The sequence below is a fragment of the Neopelma chrysocephalum genome, unplaced genomic scaffold (genome assembly GCF_003984885.1).
Source record: "Neopelma chrysocephalum unplaced genomic scaffold, ASM398488v2 Primary Assembly neopelma1_23, whole genome shotgun sequence".
NCBI lineage: Eukaryota > Metazoa > Chordata > Aves > Passeriformes > Pipridae > Neopelma > Neopelma chrysocephalum.
Window position 1 is genome coordinate 22001714 of NW_020897691.1, and position 21983 is coordinate 22023696.

The 21983-nt window shown below is 40.0% G+C and overlaps 1 protein-coding gene and 1 long non-coding RNA gene across 7 annotated transcripts in view; one reads left to right on the top strand and one right to left on the bottom strand.

The window, feature by feature from the left end:
* CCDC28A (coiled-coil domain containing 28A) overlaps positions 1-9655 on the bottom strand; it is a 16819-nt gene extending 7164 nt beyond the window's left edge. The window contains exons 1-6 of one of the 6 annotated variants that reach the window (XM_027689877.1): positions 9415-9500; positions 8619-8813; positions 6794-6957; positions 5680-5834; positions 5017-5039; positions 3231-3978 (exon numbers count right to left, since the gene is read on the bottom strand). In XM_027689877.1, coding sequence (XP_027545678.1) covers positions 3924-3978; positions 5017-5039; positions 5680-5834; positions 6794-6957; positions 8619-8776 — 555 coding nt within the window. In that variant the 5' untranslated portion in view covers positions 8777-8813; positions 9415-9500 and the 3' untranslated portion in view covers positions 3231-3923. Of the gene's footprint in view, positions 1-3230; positions 3979-5016; positions 5040-5155; positions 5835-6793; positions 6958-8618; positions 8814-9015; positions 9278-9414; positions 9501-9533 lie in introns of those variants that run through there. The other 5 variants (XM_027689888.1, XM_027689867.1, XM_027689857.1 and 2 more) reach the window with 5 other exon arrangements.
* Positions 9656-10931: 1276 nt separating this feature from the next.
* On the top strand, positions 10932-19899 carry LOC113970696. The gene is made up of 3 exons (XR_003535282.1): positions 10932-12030; positions 13574-13705; positions 16765-19899. It is a non-coding gene; the product is annotated as an uncharacterized LOC113970696 (long non-coding RNA).
* Positions 19900-21983: the final 2084 nt, after the last annotated feature.

Here is a 21983-nt window from a genome sequence, read left to right on the forward strand (position 1 = left end):
GGGCTAGGAATCAGAATTGGATTTTGGGCCTGCTGAAACCATGACAAGAGGGCTGTGCAAAAATCCACGTTTTGTGATGACAGTAGTGAGATGCTGAAGGCATAGATTGCTGACAGTGAATGCAATTGTACCTTAAAAGGAATGAATTTCTAGTATTGCTGGCTAAAACACATTCTGTGTTAGCAGTCCCCAACAGTGCGTGAACTCAGAACTCAGTGTTTGCACTTGGACGGAACTGATTCATGTTTGTGACATGTGGCATGAAGTGCCAGATTCAATCACATGGGGAAGTGATGAAATGCAGGTGTATTCAGAAGAAACAACTCTGACATGTTGTAAACCTGCTTGCATCTTCCTGTGCTGTGGTACAGCCTTGGCCAAATTCAGCTGCCATCAGCAATTTCAAGAAGTGAGCTCTGTGCCCATCTTCCCTATGATAGATAATTTCCTTTATAGGAAAAAAGTACTCTCAGAGCACCTGTGACACCTGCAGCAGTTGCTATCTACGGAAATTATCCACGTGAAAACAGGAGGTTTGGTTTCTCATAAGAAGCTTGAGACTTTATGTGCACAAAGCATTCCTGTATCTGCTCCTGTCCCAGGGCAAGAGTTGTGTTTTGTTGCCTTCTATGGGAAATGTGACATTTCCTTAATTTTTTTTTATGTGTAAGATTCGAGCATAATTCATGCAAAAATCGTGAACCTGTGTTTGAGGAAATAAAAGACATACTCAATTCTCTATCTGCTTTGGGATAGAGAGGAGTGTGGCAGCATTTTTAAATTTCTACAATGAATAGAACTAAAAGTAAAAATACATAGTGTTTCAAGAGTTGAACCATATGAAAAATGCTAAGTATCCTACACCGATGCTGCAGAATCCCTGTATACATTCGGTTAATCTAAGGTGTAATACTTTGAATTGCAAGGTAACAGCGGTGAACTGGGATCAGTGGGGATTCTGAATAGGCATTAACAATCAATAGCCAATATGAAATAGAATGTTGTAGCTCTGAAGTCCCAATATGTTGTGTGTAGTTTAACATGCCACTGAACTCCATAGTAAATACTTCCAATTTCTTATTGATTGAACTAAATTTGCAGGTCATGATGCAGACTTAAGGAGCTTTTATTTGTTAACTCTTTTATTTGTTAACTTAATATCAAGACATAACTCAGCATGGGTATGTTAGTGTTTGTGTACATCTACTACTTTAATAAACACATGGGGGAAAAAATACCAGTCCTTTCCTATTTATGTTGAAACTAAGAGTGCAGTATATTTTCTAAACAAAAGACATCTGCCTTAATAATTTCTCTTGCTGTTTTTGAAAAATGAGGCAGTTAATTTAATACCACTGACTCTCACCTCTTCCAAATCCTCTTTTCCTAGGTACTTTTCTATTGGTTTTTCTTCCCGATTTTTATTTTCTCATTTAGTTCATTGAGGTTCCACAGATGTCTCTTGGAGTGAAGTAACCCAGACCAGTGATGCAGCAAAGAGCATCTTCTTTCAAACGCCATAGCCATTTATCAGTGTGAGTTTAAACCAAAACACTGGCCTAAACTCACACTGATAAATATATTAAACATTTAATGTTAATACACTTTTATCTCCATAACCGGTTCTTCAGGAAACAAGATAACAGAAAAGGCACTTATTTTCTGCAGCCTCTTACACACTTTTGTAATTACAAGACTGTCCATAAATATATTACAGTAGATTTTTTTTCTTTTCCTGCAGGAGCCTAGGAATGAGATTAGTTCATTACCACATAAGAGTTCAGTCTCTCAAAGATCTTGGTGCAGAATTTTCTTGTATGAATCCAAAAGTTAGCAAGCTTACACCATTAATGGATTGCATAAAAGACACAAATTTGTATCCAGGAGGAGGTAAGGGAATAATAATTTCTTAATTATTTGCAAATAATGCATTCTTTGTCTTGTGATTGCCTGTGGCCTTAAGGTGATCAAAGAAAAAGGGGTTAATTCTTGTATAATCTAAACAGCTGCTTGAGAAAGCTATTTGGTTTTGTCTGTATCTCAAATTATACTTATGTGCTCTGTACTTGCATAAACTGTTACAGAAACGAGATCAAGACATCCAACATGTTTATAAGTGATTTGAAATGTGTCTGAAGTTATAAGGCTAAGCAGAGTTAGATGACAGAGCCCAAAAATGGAAAGGAATTGCCTCTATTGTAGAATACTTAAACTCTGAGGTTAAAAGTGTGGTTTGGGACCACTGTGTGTTACAATGCTGCAATACACTGCACTCACTGGCACTAAGCTGCTAGTGAGCACATAGCTCTGCTCCTGCATCCAGGTGAGCTCCAAGTATGTCATTTTGTTTGTATAAATGCAGCTCTGCCAGTGACTTTTGCCACCATCACTGGCCTTACACTTCTGCACACCTTTAGTGATGCAAGAGGCTAAAAAATGCTGCTTTTTTGCTTGATGTTCAGAAGCCTGCCCAGAAACAAAGCCATAGTGCTGACAATGAGAAGATACTGTACAGAAAAGGATAATATTCTAGTTCTCTTAAGCTGACTTTGGATTTCACATCACAGGTACAGATACTCAGCTGCAGGTGAGGACTCCGAGGTACTTTTACCAGCAAAACTCCTAAAGAATCTCAACAGTGACAAATTGTGTAAAGAACAAGAACATCCTTAGGGGACAACAAGTGGGATCCCTACTGGTTCATTAATCACCGAGATTTGCCTGATAGGTAAGGCAGGGAATAACAATGTTTAAGGCTGAATCTGTAGCCAGAGAACCCTGTGGTTTTTAAATGATCCTTCTGTCCCCAGCTGCATGATGCAGGCTTGGCACTACATGTGATTCAGATCAGAGCCATAGATAACAGAATCCAAAACTACATCTTGTGGCTGAAGAAGCATCTTCTCCAAAGATGCTGAACAAGAGGCATTTTTTGTTCCCTGACCACATGTCCACATCGGGCTGACAAAAGCTCTGTGCTAAAGTAGAAGGATAAAGATTTCATTCCTTGTTTAGTAAGCATATACAATATAGAATCTGAATGTATTACCTAAAAACTGAATATAAAATAAATCTAGAACCAAAGGCATAGTTTGATGGACCAGGATAGAAATTTTGGATCTAAAACCAGCCTGATTTTACACTAATAAAGAATTTTTTTCTCTGACTGTGAGCAGAAAGATGATACCAATTAATACCAGACTATTTACAACATAGAAATAACTACAATATTGCATATACTGGATTTATTGAACAATAACTGTTTACCCAATTTTGGAATTTCACAGTACTTAAATTATGTGGACTGCTAGCATGCACGCTAGTTCTTAATTTAGTGACATTTTACAATTATTCACAGAAATGGAAAAAAGTAAACTCTGCAAACATTTGGACAATGCCAGAACTCATCTTCGTAACACAGCTGAAACGAGAGCAGCTTCTCTAAATGAAACATCATATATTTAAAATTTTTCACTTTATTAACAATAAATTAATCTGTGGCATCACTGATCAACAAAACACTAAAGATATAGTGTGCAGATTGTCTATGTAATGATCAGTAAGGCAACATTATCACTACTTTCTTAAAAGCTAGAGAAATGTCAGTGACCTTGTATACATGTATCATTTTCAACCATGTGAACACTAAGAAGAAATGTACTTCCCCGTTTCCCCAATTTTTCTGTGAAGTAAGGCAATAATAAAAAGCACAGCATGACAATAATTTACAGCTCTAGGTACTGAGCCCTGACATAATGTGGTGCTCAGAGGAATGTGCAAAATAAACACCTGAATTTGCACTTCGATTCTTTGTTGTGTAAAAGAAAACAAACCAACACAAAGTCACAACTGTTCCCGATTCCATTGTCAGGAAAAACGAATTAAAAGCTTCTGTGAGAATCCAAATTGACAAAGCTGTTTTCTCAGCCCGTGGTACCATTTGGAATATCTTGAGCATCCGCTAAATGTAGTTTTTGGCTGAAGCAAACCATTAAGGAATAACACTTTCAAAGGTATAAACAAGATAACAGTGCTCTATGAAACTGTGCTTACTCTGGGGTATACACCAGTCCCGACAAATTCTATTCCAGTAAGTTCTATGCTAGTTCTCAACCAGTAGACTAATATTCCTCACTGAGACTTGAACATTGCAATACTTCCAGAATTAGCATGCAGATCAAGGGAGATAGCAAATTATTTTTATTGCTGTTATGTGATATTATCACATTCCACTTGTGCTCTTTATGAGGTCTGCCTTAAACAGCCTTACACGGATATGCAGGAAATGTTGATACCAGTGCAAGACCTTAAGCCCCAAACCCGAGTCTCAGCTTACTCAATGTGTGTAACAAAGTGTGTAACAATGGAAATAACGAGACTGTGGAATAAACTGAATGCAACGCCCCTCAACTGTCACCTTCGATTATCAACAGCACAGTGTTAAAGACAAGCTAAGACATTCAGTTTTATCTTCTTCTCTGTGTGCTAAGAGCACACATTTGTTCAGTTACCAAAGCTCTGCTGAAGTATCTGACCCTAAAAATAAAAAATTAGGTCAGTTTACTATCCACAGTCAGATCAGTGATAAACAACCACACATATTTCTAAAAAAACTAAAAGATAATAGGATTCATTTCTCAATGGGAGAGACACTTCTGAATACTATGGGAGTATTACTATGGATGTTTGAATGTCTCAGCAAGGTGCATGTCAAAAGACCGTGGTGCTGATGGGCTTTGCCATCAATGGTGAACACATTGTCTAAAGTGGTACACGGTAGCTCAGTAATTCACCACATGAAGAAAACAACCTGTAATTACAACTGTTAAGATCCAGTCAATTATGTACTGGAAGAACCCAAGATCCATGCTGTATTATAGCATGAATTTAAAAGAAAAGGTGTCATTGAAGTGACTTGACTCCTCTAAAGATACCAGTTACTGGGGAAACACACCGTAATTTGATTACAGTTAATGATAACTATAATGCAAAATAGACATTTTAGGAAAAGGATACATAGATGAATTCAGTTCTTCTAGCTGCAATATAAATGTAGAAAGTATCAGAAGTGGCACTTTTGTTAGTCAAATAAATGCAACAATTATGCTGGTATGATGAAATAAATATATTAAAACAATGAAGGAAATAACTAGTAGTTTGGGCTGAAATGCATGATTTATTAGCAAAGCAAACCTACACTGAATTCTGTACAAGGAGCGAAGTTCCAAATTTAAGTTAAAATCTGCTGATCTGAGGAAATTTAAAGAAATTTTTAGTAGTTTTGGTTTTTATGTAAATACACTGGAGAATAGAGAGACGGAAAGCGTACGATATACAAATGTATATTCCCTGTTATGTGTCATCTTCCCCAGATGTAGGAGGGTAGACCACATGGAAAATGGTCATAGTCCCCTGGTACCTGGGCTGTCTCTAAACAGGCCTACATGCTCAGGCAGCTTGCAGCTTGCCTGCTCCACTCACCAAAACAAAGCAGCCTGTAACAAATGCAAACAAGGTCCCGTGTTTCCTCAAAACCAAGATGAGGGCAGGGCTTTCATACTGGTTCATTACAGAACTATGTTCTCCTCAACTGTAAATCACTGCCCACCTACTAGCAGTGCTTTCCTGAGCTGAATGCTGGGGGCAAAGTTCCACATTTTCTGCCTGCCCAGTACTTACATCTGACAGCAGCCTATCCAGGTTGGAATCACTGGCTAGTTTTCTTTTATCTTCAGGCAGTTCTTCCATCTCCCCGTAGAGCTCCAGGTTGAGGCGAGCAAGTTTCTCCTGCATACTCCGTACATGCTCCATCTGCTCTATGGAACATTCATTTCCTAAAAGGAAGAGCAACAACTTTAGATAAAGAAACCTGAGAGAGCAAATGAAGGTGTGAAGATGCAGCTTTTTATGTCAGAGAAGAGGAATTTAAACATCAAATTTACAAGTAAATGTCCTTTCTCAATGATTTCTCACTGTTTCACTACTGAAGTTTCTGTCATCCTGTTTGATGTTATGTTGTGCTGAACTTAAATTAACTACTAAATGTCCTCAGAGGTTTTCTATTTTTCTGACTTTTAGTCTGATTTAGAAAAGCCCTGGTTTTTAGCTTTAAATATGATCACAACAGAACTTCTAATTTTGATTAATCTAGGGGTTTCTTTCTTCTAACTGGTACTTTATATAACACAGACTTCTCAGGTTTCCTTGTAAAATCAGTGTGGAATTAACACAACACACTGACCTAACACTAAACTTGCCAAAGCACATGTGCATCTTTCTACTTAGTGCAAGGGAAAAAAGAAGCAAAAACATGTGATGGTTTTTCTAAAACCTCCATCAGCTGTGAGGCAGTAAGAATAGTAAGAAGCTAAGACAGCAGAATAAGCTGGATAAAATGCAGCTTGCATCGGATTTCATAGAAGTTGTTACCAATAGTCAAAAGTGTTAATATGCAGCAAAACTGGGTGCTAAATACAGTTACTTCTTCCTACACTGTCATAAATAACAGTGGCTTTAAACTTGGTATCTTAAATTAAAATAAGCCAAGGTTCTAGAAGGAACAATGAAATGGCATATGAATAATCTCAAAACAAGAACAACCTTAAAGTGGGACAGTAATTTAAAAATGCACTAAGATGTATTAATTATGTTAAATGTAATTTCATATGGCAGAGTCTAGCTGACAAACTAGCCATGCAGTTCAAGTCTGTCCATGCAATGCACTTGTTAGCAAATGTTACTATTGTACAGCTATAAAAACCAACTATTGTACACACACAATTCATGCACTTACCAAATGCTTGAAGTTTGCCAGAGTGGAAGTCATTCAAGAGACTCAGAAGTCCCCTTTCCATTTCCTGGACATCTGATACATCTGTGAGAAAAGAATGCTGGATTGGTGCTGCCTGGGCCCCTTTTGCTTCACCTCCTGGAGGTTTGGCTTTCTCTTTTATTACACTGGGGAAAAAAAAAACAACGAATATTACTTCCTGCTTTCACTTTCAGTGTGAATCTGCAATGTAAGAAAAGTGTACATCCGGGCTTTGAAAATGAAATGGGAAATACATAATACATAATCAGTCTTTTTAAGATAAAAACTGCATCACCACCAGCTTGTCTTAAAAATAAAGGACATCACTCTCCTAACAGTTTGATACTGCAAAATGAAAGATTCCAACAATCTGCTTTCCTACTAATGGTAGGAAGCATCAGTGGACCACATGTATATGATGGCCATATTAATAATCTAAAGGGGACAATTGTTACCCAGCAATGACACATGGGGCAATATCACAGAATTGTTAAGGCTGGAAAAGACCTCTAAAATCAGAGACCAACCATAAACCCAGCACTGCCATGTTGACTTCTAAACCATGTCCCCAGGAGCCACATGAACATGTTTTCTGAACATTTCCATGGATGTTGATTCCACCAGTTACCCAGGCAGCCATTATCTACACAAAATCACTCAAAAAGCCTTTGCACAATCTAAGCCTGAGAGAAACCCCTCAAAAATTGTACACTTCTGTTGTTGCAAACACCTATAGACTGCAACAAACATCAAATGAGCTAAAAATTCTCTACAGCCTTTCCTGCAAGAAAACATCGCAATTCCTGGATCTCAAACACTTTTCTCTGGACATAACATTTATTTAGAGCACTATGTGCCCATAGTCTATATGCTGAAACAATCAGCAGTCCAACAATGGTATCTGGTTCAACTCAAGAGCAGCACATCTCAATTCAGGTTTAACTTTAGCTAGTTGTGCTTCAATTTCAGACTTAAAAGTTTGCATGACAGAAAGGACATCAATTTTTTCCACCTACTTCTGTTTTTTAATAAAATGTATTATTGCTCCTGGAAAAGTTACTTCATTAGATTCTTGTAGATTAAATGAAAATTAATTAAATACTTCTCCTCCACTATCACAACAGCAGTTCATCCTCACATTGTTATGTCAATTACCACTCCTGCTTGGAAAGTTCAAGAAATTGTCTGTATTAGCACTGCTTGGTAAGCTTAACAATTGCACAAAAATGTCCAGAAATTAAAGCAGAAAGGACATTTTTTTCTCTAGATAATCTTGTGGACTGCAAGAAAAAAATTTCTAGTACATGCCAGAATAATGTTGAGACTGTACAGTCAGCTGAAGAAACCACCAACTTATGGCACACTGGTATTTACTAATATTTGCCTCAAAATATTGACACATTTTTGTCTTTCATTTCCTGCCATACTTGTCAGTTCCAACCTTGCAGTCATGTACTGTATTTGCTCCTCACAGCTGTACATCTGGGGCTCTGCTATCTGGTGCCCAGATTTGATCACCCAGCTCTGTCTTTCACGTCCTCTGCTTCAGCTGAATTGTTATCAGTATGAGTCTACAGCATCATGTTACATTTTATAAAGCTTACAAGAAGAATAGCGAGCACCTTCCTTTTCTGTAAAATAACCATTATATTGCATTCAACACAAATCACTTTGGTAAAAAAAGATATGTCATCAAAAATGTTAACAAGACTGTTACAGACAGTCTAAATATCCTTTAGCCTGTCTGAGCACTGACAAGTCTCTGGCTCTCACTTTCTCTGAGCTTGCAAGATGTCCCCGAGCTTACCGTTTCAACTTTGGTTTCTGCACAGCAGGCTGTGGGGCAGGGTTGGAAAAGGCTGTACTCTTACTGACTGGCACTGAGCTTTTCTTGGAGTTAGCAACCTGAGCAGGGTGACTGGTAGACGATTTGGGGCTCCTCCTCTTGATCTTCCTTTCTTCCATTTCTTCCAATTTACTGCATGTAGATTAATATCTTGTCCTTCACAGGGAAGAGAAGAAAGTAAGAAACATCCATTAAAACTGGCGTTTACAATAAAAGCAAGGGGGAGAGCAGCTCATGGAAATACAGCCCTCAAAGATAAGCAGTCCCTTGTTCCTGAGAACACGAGAATCCAGTTTTCAGAAGCTGCCCAGGCCTGCAGTAATTAAAATCTTCTGCACCAGCTCCAGCTGACAGGTACCTCCACATGATCTCAAGCTTTGTGTCCCGTGGACTACTGCTAGAGAACACTGTGGCTGCCAAGCCCATGCCAATCGAAACACCGAGGAGTGATGTGACAAAGAACCTCCTCCACAGGGAGCGGCAATGCCCTGGCCAAACTGCCGGTGCCGAGTTCGCTGTTACACAGTTGTTATTGCCGGTGCCAGGCTACCGATGGGCGCTGTCCAGCCCTGCGTGTGCCGTGGGAGGTGCTGTTATCGGGCGCTACATCCCCACCTCCTCGCCGGGGAAGCGCCTGTGACACTCATCCCCCCGCAGCGGCGGCTCTGGGCACAGCCGTCACCCCCGGGCGCTACCGCGAACCCGCCGCCGCCACCTTCCGGGGAGACGACACCCCTGCCCGCTGGGGTTTTATTACCGCATTTTATTAACGCAGAGCCTCGGGACTCCGGCCGTGGCCCCGGGAACAGGACGAAGAGGACAGTCCCACCCCCGCCGCCGCCCGGAGGCCCCGCCCCCAGTCGGCCCCGCCCCTACCTGAAGGAAGACCCCGCCCCCAGAGGCGCGGGGGAACCCCCACGGAAGCGGAGCCCGGCCGGGCCCGGCGCGCGGGTCACGTGACTGCTGGTCGAGGTGCATTGTGGGAGCCCCGCCCCCGGCGGGCGGGGCACGGGAACTACAGCTCCCAGAACCCCCCGCGGCGCCTCACCGCCCTCACAGCCCAGAGTGTCTCCCGAAATGTCCGATTTAAAACACAAGGGGAAAATCCCCGCACTGCCACCTTCTGGTCCTTTTCCCAGCTGACGCCGTGCTGCCCTGCCTTTGCTTGCGCGATCTCCTGCCTATAGTTACCGGCTACGACTCGCTCGGTACTGAAAAGGTCTCAGCTTCTTTTGCTTTTCAAGATCATTAACTACCCTGAGCACTGAGTGCCTCAAACGAGTGTCTTACACTGTACAGAAAATCACAGAATGACAGAATTGTTGGTGTTGGAAGGTACCTCTGGAGATCATCCAATCCAACCCCCCTGCCAAGGCAGGGTCGCCTAGAGCAGGTGACACAGGAACACGTCCAGGTGGGTTTTGAATGTCTCCAGAGAGGGAGACTTCACGACCTCCCTGGGCAGCATGTTCCAGTGCTCTGCCACCCTCAATGTAAGGAAGATCTTCCCCATGTTCAGGTGGAACTTCGCGCGTTTGCCTTTACGGAGCCCTAATCGGGGAGTTGACTCATTTGTAGCCTTCCTTACCTGTGTTTCTTAGCACAGGTTTACAGCCAATTGAACTGTGCTTACACAGGCAGCAACAGAGCCCTCCAGCAAATTATCCTCAGACAGTGTGAAGTGTCTGAATCTTCAGATGGGGTCAGCAATAGGAATTCTCTCTGAGAGGACATGCTGGAAGAGCTCAGTCCTTAAATGGAGCTATATGGGCTAGAAATGCCACCGGCGGAATGGCAAGTTCAAGATGACGAGAGGACACGGTCTTTAGCTGCACCAGGGGAGGTTTAGGTTGGTCATCAGGAAGAATTTCTTCACCGAAAGCGTGATTAGATATTGGAACGGGCTGCCCAGGGGGGTGATGGAGTCACCAACCCTGGACGTGGCCCTCAGTGCCATGGTCTAGTTGACAAGGAGGTGTGTTGAGTCACAGGTTGGACTCGATGATCTCAGAGGTCTTTCCCAACCTAATGGATTCTGTGACTCCGTAGCTCCGGGAGGTGAAAGCTGGGAGCGGTCGGCACAGGGACTGTCCCCCCGCGGCACTGGGGGCCGTGCCGGTGTCCCCGCAGTGCCCTTGGCGGGGGTGCGGGGGGGGACGGGCCCCCCGGCAGTGCCGGTCCCCGCCCGCAGGGGGCAGCGCACCCCGCGCTCCGGAGCTCGCCGCGGCCGCTCCTTTCCCAGCTCCCGAGCTCTCCTTGCTGAAGCACCCGAGGTAAGGCACACGTCTGATGGACCTGCCTTCATCCCCGCGACAGATGTGCCCAGGACGGCTATCGATCTTAGTTAAACGGGGAGCCCTGCTGCCACGTTAAGTTGGATGCAGCACTCTGTGTCATTTCCGACCTGGATTCCAGTCCTGAGCCGTTGGCTTGCAGGAACCTAATTTTCAAGGCAGGCAATATTATTAGAAGGGCATGCCTACCTAGCCTTAGTGATTAACGAGTTCAGCCACACCAAGTCTATTTCCTGGTGCCGTCGCTATTGCATTTCTGGTCATCACTTGTCTCCTCAGTGCTCCTTGTCATTGATGGCTTCGTGGACTTGAATACTCGGTACATGTTTCCTAGCTATGGCTAGTAGCCTAAGCTGGTTTTCCCCATGTGACAGTAGTTTGCTGCCTAGAGAGATCAATTTATCAAGTATCTCTACAACTTATCTACTTGAATTTCTTCCACCTACAATGAGATCTTAGTTTTCACTTGAGAAGCGTATTGTTCATAACTGTATGTTTTCTGATGAAGACTCTTAGACTATTCACACACCAGCTGCAAAGGGGGCATAATCTGCATTACCCACAGTGAAAACATCAACCAAAACTTTACTGGTGTTTGCAAGCATATGTCTCAATATGAAGCTATCTCATGGCTTAACAGGTGTGCAGCTAGGATGCATGCCTATCTCTGTCTAGACCTTACATGATACCGAGAGAATGATTCTCCAGTTGTACCCTGATCCAGAACCTTTTTATGGATCTTGAATTAGACCTGAGGGGCTATTAGATGGCAGTGCCTCATCAAGATTTGCATAGCATGTTGCAGCTGTGAGACTCAATGGCCACTCTGAGTCCAAGAATGGGACCTGTCAAAGGGAGATTGCATTTGAAATGACTCTCAGGTGAAGGACAGGGACTGCATGTTCACTGAAGGTCACTCTGCAGTGAAAGTAATTCTATGCAACAGGACACAGTTTGGGTCTGAGGAGCTGGATCAGTTCCAATGCATTAAGATCAGCGTTGTTGAAAGAGATCTGTGATAGACCACTGGAATACTGACAGATCACCTGTGAGAATAAACAGCCTAAGGGTGTCTGCATGTAAGTAACTGAGAAGAAAGAAATTAATCTCTAATCTATAACACTGGAGATGCATTAAACAATAAGGTGGTGGTACAAGACTTAAGGGACAGGTAGAAAAGCCAAAACAGTTGATTCTTTAATATAAATGGCTTCTGATATCTGGTTTGGCATGCATTACAGGGAAACAAGAGCTAGCAAAATTAACACAGGCTGTAAGCCAGACAAATTCCCACCCACAGGCCTGCCCAAGGAGAATCCTCATTTACACATATACATATATGTGTATACATATATATATGGAAGACTGCAAAATGAGGAAAAAGCAAGACTTACAGACAGAATCAAGTAGATATTTGGGAGATTTGTATGAGATAAATACTGTTTCTGCAGGGCTTGTGTTCTGTTTGTGTACATTCAGCTCCATTTCTCACATGCTATATGAGCAAGAATTGTACCCACCTTGCCATTGATATATAGAAGTGGGGTTTGTTTTTCCCCCTGTGATTAAAGGTGTTCTGTGCATGCAGAATAAAGCAAAGAGGTTTGACAGTTTGGATGGAAGGTGACTGGGTGTCCTTTATTTCTAGCAAAGCGTTTGAAATACGTCTGATTGTCTGCTTTTAAATAAAGAGGAAATCTTTCCATCACTAAGCAATTTTAAAATAAAATTACTTTCATATTCAGAAAGCAGTTGGATTCTACAGTTAACCCTGCTTCAGTCTAGTCTCTCAGTAGGAGGGATCAAGTACCCCAGAAAAGACATGCAATTAATTTTAACATGCAGGTAATGCTTTGCATTTCTTATCACTGCAGACTATATCATATTAGAACTATTATTAAGGTGTCTCTGCTACTTCTATATCTGATTTAGCAGAGCTTACAAGGGCAGATAATTGGGAAAGCATCAGACTTTATGTTTTAGTACTGAAAGTAATTTTATAGTGAATAATTAATTTCTTATAAAAGATAATAATAAGTATTAAATAATCACAGGTCACGTGGTCTTTATTTGATATTACAAATCCTATTGCAGATAACACTGTTGCCTTGAATCAAATAAGGATATCATACATTCACCAGGAGGAAGAAAAAAATGTGGTTTGGATTACCTCCATTTATTATAATTTTGTATTGTGGTAATGATTCACAGTCCGGAGAAGGCTTTTTTCTTCCTTTATAAGGCTTTTTTTCTGACAACTCTACCAAGCATTACAGTAGCATTTGTATATACTTGTTGACTGAAGTACTCCAAGGGTAACAGTGTTATAATAGCAACAATGTTATTGTTAAAGCAGCAAATTAAAAAGTTCATTGAATCTCATTTTATTTACATGTATATCTCCTTACAAACTAGAGGCCCACCCTTGAAGGTGCTTTGAAGAAGAGCTTCAAAGAAGTCTGTACCTTGCATTGAGATATGCATGCAAAATAAAATCAGATTCTTCTTTCTGAAAACGCTCTTCAGTTGACATGACGCAAGTTGGTTATAAAGGCTTCCAAGGCAGTGATGAAAGCATTGGGTTCTTTAGCTTCTATAATTAATCTTGGATATATTTCACAGGGTGGCACCTTGTACTCATGGAAGCATGACATTGCTGTAGCATCACCTTCCAGAAAAGAGCACAGTCTGGGACATACCTGTTCACAGGAAGTAAAGTACTTACTGCTGGTTTGCTAGGAGCAGCATAACAAGGTGTGTATGTATCTATCAGCCACCTAAATGTGCAGAACAACGCAGCAGAGTAGAAATTATACATATAATTAATTAACACTGGATTAATATGGATGTAGAATTGCGTGAGTTAGGCACATGTGTATTCTGCTTTACAGAATGTTGACGGGTATATCCTCAAGAAATGTCACTGAAAACATGTCAATATGTTACATTCTCTCTCTCTCTCCCCCCTCTACCACTGGGCTAAGTGAGGTAATATAAGCATATATAAATATTTAGAATTCTGTAATATTACTGATCAGTTTCCACATCTCTAGCATGAATAGTCCATTGAAGTCAGTGCTATTATACGAGAGCAAGCAGTTTAAAACTTCCACCAGTATTATGTGCTTATAAAGTGTTCTTACTGCAAAAAATCAATACTTGATTAGCTACTAAGACATTAAATACATGACCTGCTTAAAAACTAAAATCTTTTGCCAGAATGTGGGTGTTGGATAAATCACCTCCTTGGGCCAGCAGTATGGTGATTCAGACACCCAGAACACAGTAACAAGGTGAAGAAGGAGGGAGAAACAAAAGAGACTTGGTGAATCACTTGGAAAGTGGCAGTCACACCAAGAACTAGGCCTCTAGGGTCTCAATGGCCCTGTCCAACTCCACCTGGGACGCCCCCACCCCACTGCCCGTGGGCCCAGGAGCCCCACTTCAGCTCAGCCCAGGGCCTTCAATGCCTGCCTAAGCTAAGGGTCTCCAGCTGTGTCTTCAGCTCCTGGATGGAACCCTGGGATGTACGCTGTGGTCTTGTCTCCAGAAAACAAACAAAAAACCTGACTTCTTTATATGCATGGAAAATTGTTTAAACAATGTTACTAATGTGTCCACTAGTTAGTCTGGATTTCATATTTACAGTGTCATAGTGGTTGAAAAGCACCTCTCAAGGTCAAGCATCAAAGGGTAATTCATCTTGTAAGAGAAATCATGAGGTGTCCAAGTCAAAGGAGGTCAACTACATGCATAGTCCAGGTTCCCAGGGCTTTATCCAGCCTATCTTGAAAAACTTGCAAGATAAAAACTGCACAAATATCCTGTAGCACAGCCTCCTGTCAGGCCAGCTGTGTCTTTGTCTGGCCAGGCCTTGAAACCTTCAAAAATGGAGACTCCATCACTGATGCAGATTACTTGTTCTAGCACTACGTTACAATCTTAGTGAAGGAGTTTTTGCTTACACAATTTTTAGCTATGTAAAAACATTCTAATATGCTATATGTATTCAATAGATATAGAAGTTATTGTACAGTTGCATTTGCCCTCCTTTAAATATTTAAATATTTGTAATATGCATTCAAGTTCTCCAACGAAAAAGCACTTTAGAGCTGCACATTAATTGTTTTAACAATCCCAATGCTCCAGATGGAAAAAGAAAAAGTCTGTCATTGGCTCTGCCAGCACAACCAGTATTTCAGGTACAGTTCCAAACCTAATACAATTTTTCAGACTCTGTCATGGATTTAAAACTAAGATTATTGATAAATGCACTGGTGGTTCCCTAGTGTATAATGTGTTGTCCTTTAGAATTATTTCAAAAGTGTTTCCATGGCTTTACATGCTGGTATGTTGTAAAATGAGTAGGGTTTTCTGAAGGATGATAACTAATTTCCATCTCGCATGACTGTCTTGTTTGGACAGTGCTTTTTCACATGTTAAAATATATTATAATCAAATGATTCCATCTATCAAACCATTTCACTATTTTTATCATAATAACCTTTCTCACGGGACTCAAATAACCCATTAATAGACTTGAGAAAAGTCTGGGATAATATGATACTACTTCTGTTCAATAGTAGACAATGATGAATTTCATAAGATTTCATTTAAAATAAATCAAAATAAATGTTAGGTGGATTCTTCATCCTTGGGCAGCCTGTTGAATTATTTTTGCAGGTACTCATCGGGCTACTCACTGTAAATGTAATGATGTTTACAATCACTCTTAAGATTGGCAACATGGTGTTTACAGAATTCCATGAAAGTCAGCAAAACTGAACCCCTGTGAACCAAAATGGAAAATAAATTCTAAAAACAAGACCAGATCAGAAGACATATGACACATGCACAGCTGGGGATGTATTGGTGCAGAGTATGTTTTCTGATATATATTATGGAAATAATGTGTGGAAAGGATTGTTGGATTTTATTTAACCTAAAATTTTTAACACCTGTTCCTGGCAGGCACCTGCTCTTTTCCCCTTTTAAATATTGAACAGTTTATGATTAATTTAGTACAAGATAGAACATGCAGCTCATATCACAAAGAACCAAGGAGCATCTTTTGTTTTCTGTAGCTTGTTTTTTCAACTGTTCAGTAATTTATCACAAGAGGAGAAAGACCTTGCAGGAAAAAACAAAACAAAACAAAAAACAAACAGTCTTAAGATCACAATTGAAATAAAATACTTGCTCAGTTGTTTTAATATTTTGGCTAAGGGCCTACAAAAATGGTTTTATTTTCTTTGCCAGTGTTTACACTTAATGTCAGTAGGAGGAACTACTAATCATATTCTCTCTGTGAAGTGCCACTGAACAGTATTACTAGTACAGAGTAACACAGGCATGCTAGGGAAGGTCCAGTAAATAAAGTTTAACTTTTCAAAGCAATTTCAGCTTCACCTGTAGTGTGTAAAGCACACACCTCTGAAAGTCATGGCCAAGAATCTCAATGGTGTGAAACTCTGTACAAATTCAGGGAGCAAATAAATGCAATTCCTACCACACAGACCATACAACAAATGAATCCAAGACAGAAGAGGAAAAAGAAAAAGGAAGCAATTAGATAGCCTGTATCTACATGATCCACCATAATTTTTGTCAAAGGTTCTGCTGGCATCATGCGCAAGGATGAATTCATAGCTTACAGGAAAGAATTTGTAGGTGAACTTTTTTGATGGATAATTTGGCTTAAAAGAAAAGCAGGCAAACTTACAATTTCCTTGTTAAGCCACACAATATAAAACTATCTCAAATATGCCTTTTTTTTTGTTTTGTAACGGTAAACTCCGTATGCAAAATTACAGGTCTCATTTGGAAACTTCAATTCAACTCAAGAAGAAACTTCAATTCAAATCAAGAAGTAATTTTTCTAAGTGAGATCATCTGTGAAGATCATGCCTGCAAAGAACTGTGAAGGCAAGCAGCTAGGCTCCCTTTATTGAATGTGCTAAGAGCACGAAATATATCTCTTATATTTACAGTTATAGAAATAAAGTTATATTCTAGAAATATAACTTAGATTGTTATCGTAGCAATAAAGTAGGTCTGTGAGTTGTTTGCAGTCTGCAATTTTTCCTGGTCAGATTTGTAGTTGGCCTCAAGTAATTTCTTTGTGTTGCTTGGGAAATTGAATTCCCTTCCCCCTCTGTAGCTTGGTGGGTGAGTACAAATACAACTGCTTCGATGTTTTAAGAGCATTGAGTGACTGGTTTTTTCCAGGCTAGAAGACATATTGCTGAGAAGTTCCACTGACTAAAGGTCTGTTCTCTCAAACAGACATCGGAAAGCATGTTTGTAATTTCATACTCTGTTTTGTTAGATATATGCAAATGCAGAACTAAAACCAAACAAAAATCCATTCCCTAAGGAGAATAAGGGTATACACAATCTGTACAGAAAACTGTTTCCAAGCAATAGAGACACTAAATGGTATTCTTAAGTTTTCTTTTTAATATCATTTTACTCCAATAGCTCTAATTAGCAAAGGCAAAAATAAATACCTGAAGCATTTTTCTTTGCATTGGAAATATGAAAGAGAAATAGCAGCAAGAGGTCTCAGCTCCAAAAAGGATACCTGTGATGGTGGGCACTGTATTGCTGTAGAATAAAGACGGCCTCCAGAGAAAATTGTTTAAGGCTTAAATACATGATGGAATACTGTGGGCATGCGAGCAGCACTGTTTCACTGAAGGCAATTGTATATAGACTAATAGTTAATTATAGTACAGTAGATATTAATGAGAAGAATTCTATTTTAAGCTTTCTTTAAATTAATTATAATAGAATCACAGGTTTAAATAAGACTTCCTTTTAAAAGGTATATTAAAAAAAAACCCAACTATATGGAAAGCATTGTAAAAAGTTACAGACTTCAGTGGAAAACAACTGACTATATGCATTACATGTTTTGGTTGTGGATCACAACTATTGTGTTAGTAGTCAAAACTGCAGTTGTAACTATCATTAAATGCAAAGCACAGAAAAATTGACACAGCAAAGAGCCAAAGCGGTGTCATTGTGACACTGGTTTTTTGGGTTTGTTTGGGTTTCATTTCTTTTTTCTGTGTATGTACAACCAGGGACTAAATTTGCAAACTTTAGGGAGGAGACAAAAATGGAGACTCCTGGAAGGAGGCTCAAATACAACTTTTTTTTTTTCTTCTAAAGAAGCTATTCCTGAAAGGAAATAGGCTGAAATTCTTTACACTTTCTTTCACCCCATTTTTAAGCAAAACTAAACAGAACTTTTTTAGCTGGATTTCACTGTATTTAAAAGTTGATTTCTATGCTATTAAGCAAGGAATTAATATGTTTTTTCTTGAACTAACTGAAAAATTATTTTGCTAGAAATGCTTAAAATTGGGCATGTTCATAGTCCTCTAAGGAGCGTGTACTCTGCCAAGTCTGAAAACACTTGGAACAGAAAAAAGGTCTGAGTATATCTTGCATACAGGGCTACATTATTTTTACTGATTTATGAACAAGACACCGATGCTTAGCTTGTACAGTTTGTCTGATTCATGCAGTGAAATAAACACAGCTGCATTTATTACAGCAATTGTATAATCACATATTTGGTACCCACAAACTTCTGGCAATATTCAGAGAGCAGTATGTGCTAAAAATCCTAATGTTCTTTACTTTCTCTAATATCACTCTCATTTTATATTTTATATAAGGTTTTTGTTTATGTAAGTTAGACATTTTAATAGTAATGATTCTGCAACAACAGTAATTCAGATAATTTGCACCAGCTGTAAAGAGTGACATTGTCATTGCACAGGTCATAGAAAATACAAAGATGCCAGTTGTCACAGGTATTGCTTTGAGCTTCCTAATTTGGAGGTGTATAGATCTTCAGCTGTTACTCCATGTAGTGTAGACTTTACTACTCAATGTAATTTCTAGAAAGGCATAATACTGTCAGCCTTTCAAATCATTATTTTGGAATTTGAAAATATTTTCCCATACTTTTTTTATTAGCAATATGCCAGTTTTTGAGACTGACTGAGTATATAAACAAAACCACTAAGCTTTGCAGCATCAACACACCGGATCTCATCACAACCAAGGTAGACAAAATTATGCAAAGGAAAATAAACAAGGTAGCCAGAAACCTTTAATGATCTACCACAGTGGCAAATTCTCCCCAGATGAATATTTTTAAAAGTCAGCTTAAAGCCAAAAGCATTTTTTTCTGGCATCCTATAAATATCCAGAACATGGATAGTATACCATATATATTTAGAAAATATTTTGTCATTCTTTTTAATCTGAAAATGGAGGGGTAAGTTTAGGCAGTGGTGGAATATGTTGCAGATCTCTGCACACCCCCCCACTATAATTTCACTAGTGACTGGTTCAGCTGTGGTAGAGATTCCAGTGACAAGCCATGCTCGTGGACAAGGAAGAGAATGGGGAAATCTGTGCTGGTTGATAGATGGTTTATCATGCCCTGCATTTTTTCAGTGACCAAACCCTGTGTTTTATTTATGAGGCAGGAGCTGCTGCAATGTGTCAAAACTCATTTGTGACTGACTGGCATTCCATCTGTGTTCATCAACTGAAACGTAACACAGTGGCATCTTTTTTAAAAAAATGTTATATATATATATAGTTTAAACAAGAACTTTGCTGTAGCTGTAGTGACTGGTGGTGGGAAGATAATACCTAAGGAGAAATTCAGTTCTGCTTTAGTGACCAGCATAGTCTGCATGTTTGGGATGCAATTAAGAGGCTTCTGTCTGTTTGATGTATTGTTTGCTCTGAGTCCCAAGGCATTCATTTGAGAAGATAATCAGCCTTGTTAAAAGAATACAATTTCAAGTCTTGTTTGATGAAATTATTTTTCAAACTGTTTTAGGGTTTTTGTTATGATATTTCGTTAATTAATCAAAATGTAAACTGCGTAATTGCTTCAAAGGAGACCACATATAACACAATTAGAGAAGACATAATATAATAATGGCCAGTCTTCGCGAACGAAGATTTGGGGAAAGGTCTTTTACCTTTCCAGCCTGCACAATGGATTTTTTAGGTGAGACACAGCCTGCGCTGAACTGAGCCCACCCTTTAATCCTAAGGTTCATCTGCCGGGGCCAAGCAAGCTTGGACAATGGCAGTGAGGTCCTCAGGACGTAGGTTTGTTTAGAGTGACCTTCTCATAGATGGATGGCCTTACAGGGCTAACGGGCTCCATCTGCCCGGGGGACTGGCTGGATTCGAACCTGGGTCACAGAGGTGAGAGTCCTGCATGCTAACCACTAGGCCACCAGGGGTCCCCAGAGAAGACGTAAATGTGTCTTACATAAATAAAAATTTTATAAATAATTTACACAAGATTTCAACACAATCTGTTGTCATTAAAGCTAGGGACAGCAACAAAAGACTTGGGTCAGTATTTATGAAATCTCCATATGTTTAGTCTGATTTTCAGCCGGTAATTCCTGCAGCCTTTGCTTTTCCAGATGAAAGTTTTCTTGCACAAATAATGGCACCCCTACTCCTGTTCTACAATAACTTGCTGTATGCATACCTGTATGCATACTCAGTAATAATGAACAGTTATATGTGACTTAGATTAGATTTATATTAGATATAAGGAGGAATTTTTTCACCATAAGGGAGCTGAGGCACTGGAACAGATTGCCCAGAGAAGCTGTGGATGCCCCATCCCTGGAGGTGGTGAAAGCTGGGGTAGATGGGGCTTTGAGCAACCTGGTCTAGTGGAAAGTGTTTATGTTCATGGCAATAGGGGTGGACTAGATGGTCTTTAAAGGTCCCTTTTTGACCCAACTATTCTATAGTTCTGTGATTCTGTGATATTTTGCTGGCTGAAGTCCTTGTGAAGCAGAAACCTAAACACTTTATCAATTAAAACATCGAATATATCAGAAGTTTTTCTGCCATGGAGGAAGTGGAAGTGCAGAATGTACTTTGTTAAAAGACACAGAAATGCTTCAACCAAATGAAGAAAATTAGTATGGCAACTCCAGGAATATTATTATTGATCCATTGATATAATATTTCACCAACTTGGTTTCTCTTTGGGGAGATGCAGCTTGGGGTTGTTTCCATTTTCCAAGAACTGGAGTCCTAAAGGCATGTTGGACTCCATCTCTGAGTCCAAGACCTCCATAATGACTGGCAGTCTTCTTTTTGCTCTTTACTCAATTAAACACAAGGACCAAAAACCTCTGATGATAACTTCGAGCTCTTAGGGGGCTGTTATGCTATCATTGTATTTCACAGGCTCTATAAGCTCTTTCATGTTTTTATATTCAGAGCCTAGATTTCCTTGCCCTGTTCTGCTCCCCTGGGAGTGATCCAACATACTGCTGTGCCTTGAAGTGCAGAGAGTGCATTTTCCTGCCATTTTTTTACAGCACATCAGCTGCCTCTTTTCACGCAGCAGAGCTGTGGCAGTTCTACACTGATGATTTCAGGTGCTTGCAGAACAAGCTACAGACCATGCATTTGTGAGCAGGAATGGAAGGAAGCAGGGGTGGGAGAGCTCCTCTTTTAGAGGCAAAGAGCTGTTACACCTGATTGGTATGTTATTGAATCATATCCTTAGGCCATCACAACTACCCTTTCCTCCATGGTGTCATTCCTGCTGCAGTTAGCTTTGATTGTCCCATTGCACCACTGCTAGCACGGCTTTTATCCAAAGACAACTGTGCATAGATAGAAAAAATGAGAAAGAGCTTGAGAGATTTTAAGCTGGCAGAACACAGTGTGCTGACACTAGCACTTGTGTAGATACACAGAGCTCTGCAGATCAGAAAAGCTCAGGGGCCAGCTAGCAGAACAACCCAAGGTCTAAACCACAAGCTGGACAGACTTGAAGAATAAGTTTCAGCCTAATGTTAGGATGGAGGAAAGAGAGCAGGGACAGAAAAATCACTGGGACTGGTGCAACAAACCACTAACCTTTAAGACAGAGCTCAAGAAAATACTGAACTCGTTTACTATGAAAGTGTGGATACATCTGCTAAGTTCTTTGAATAATAGGGATGAAGGT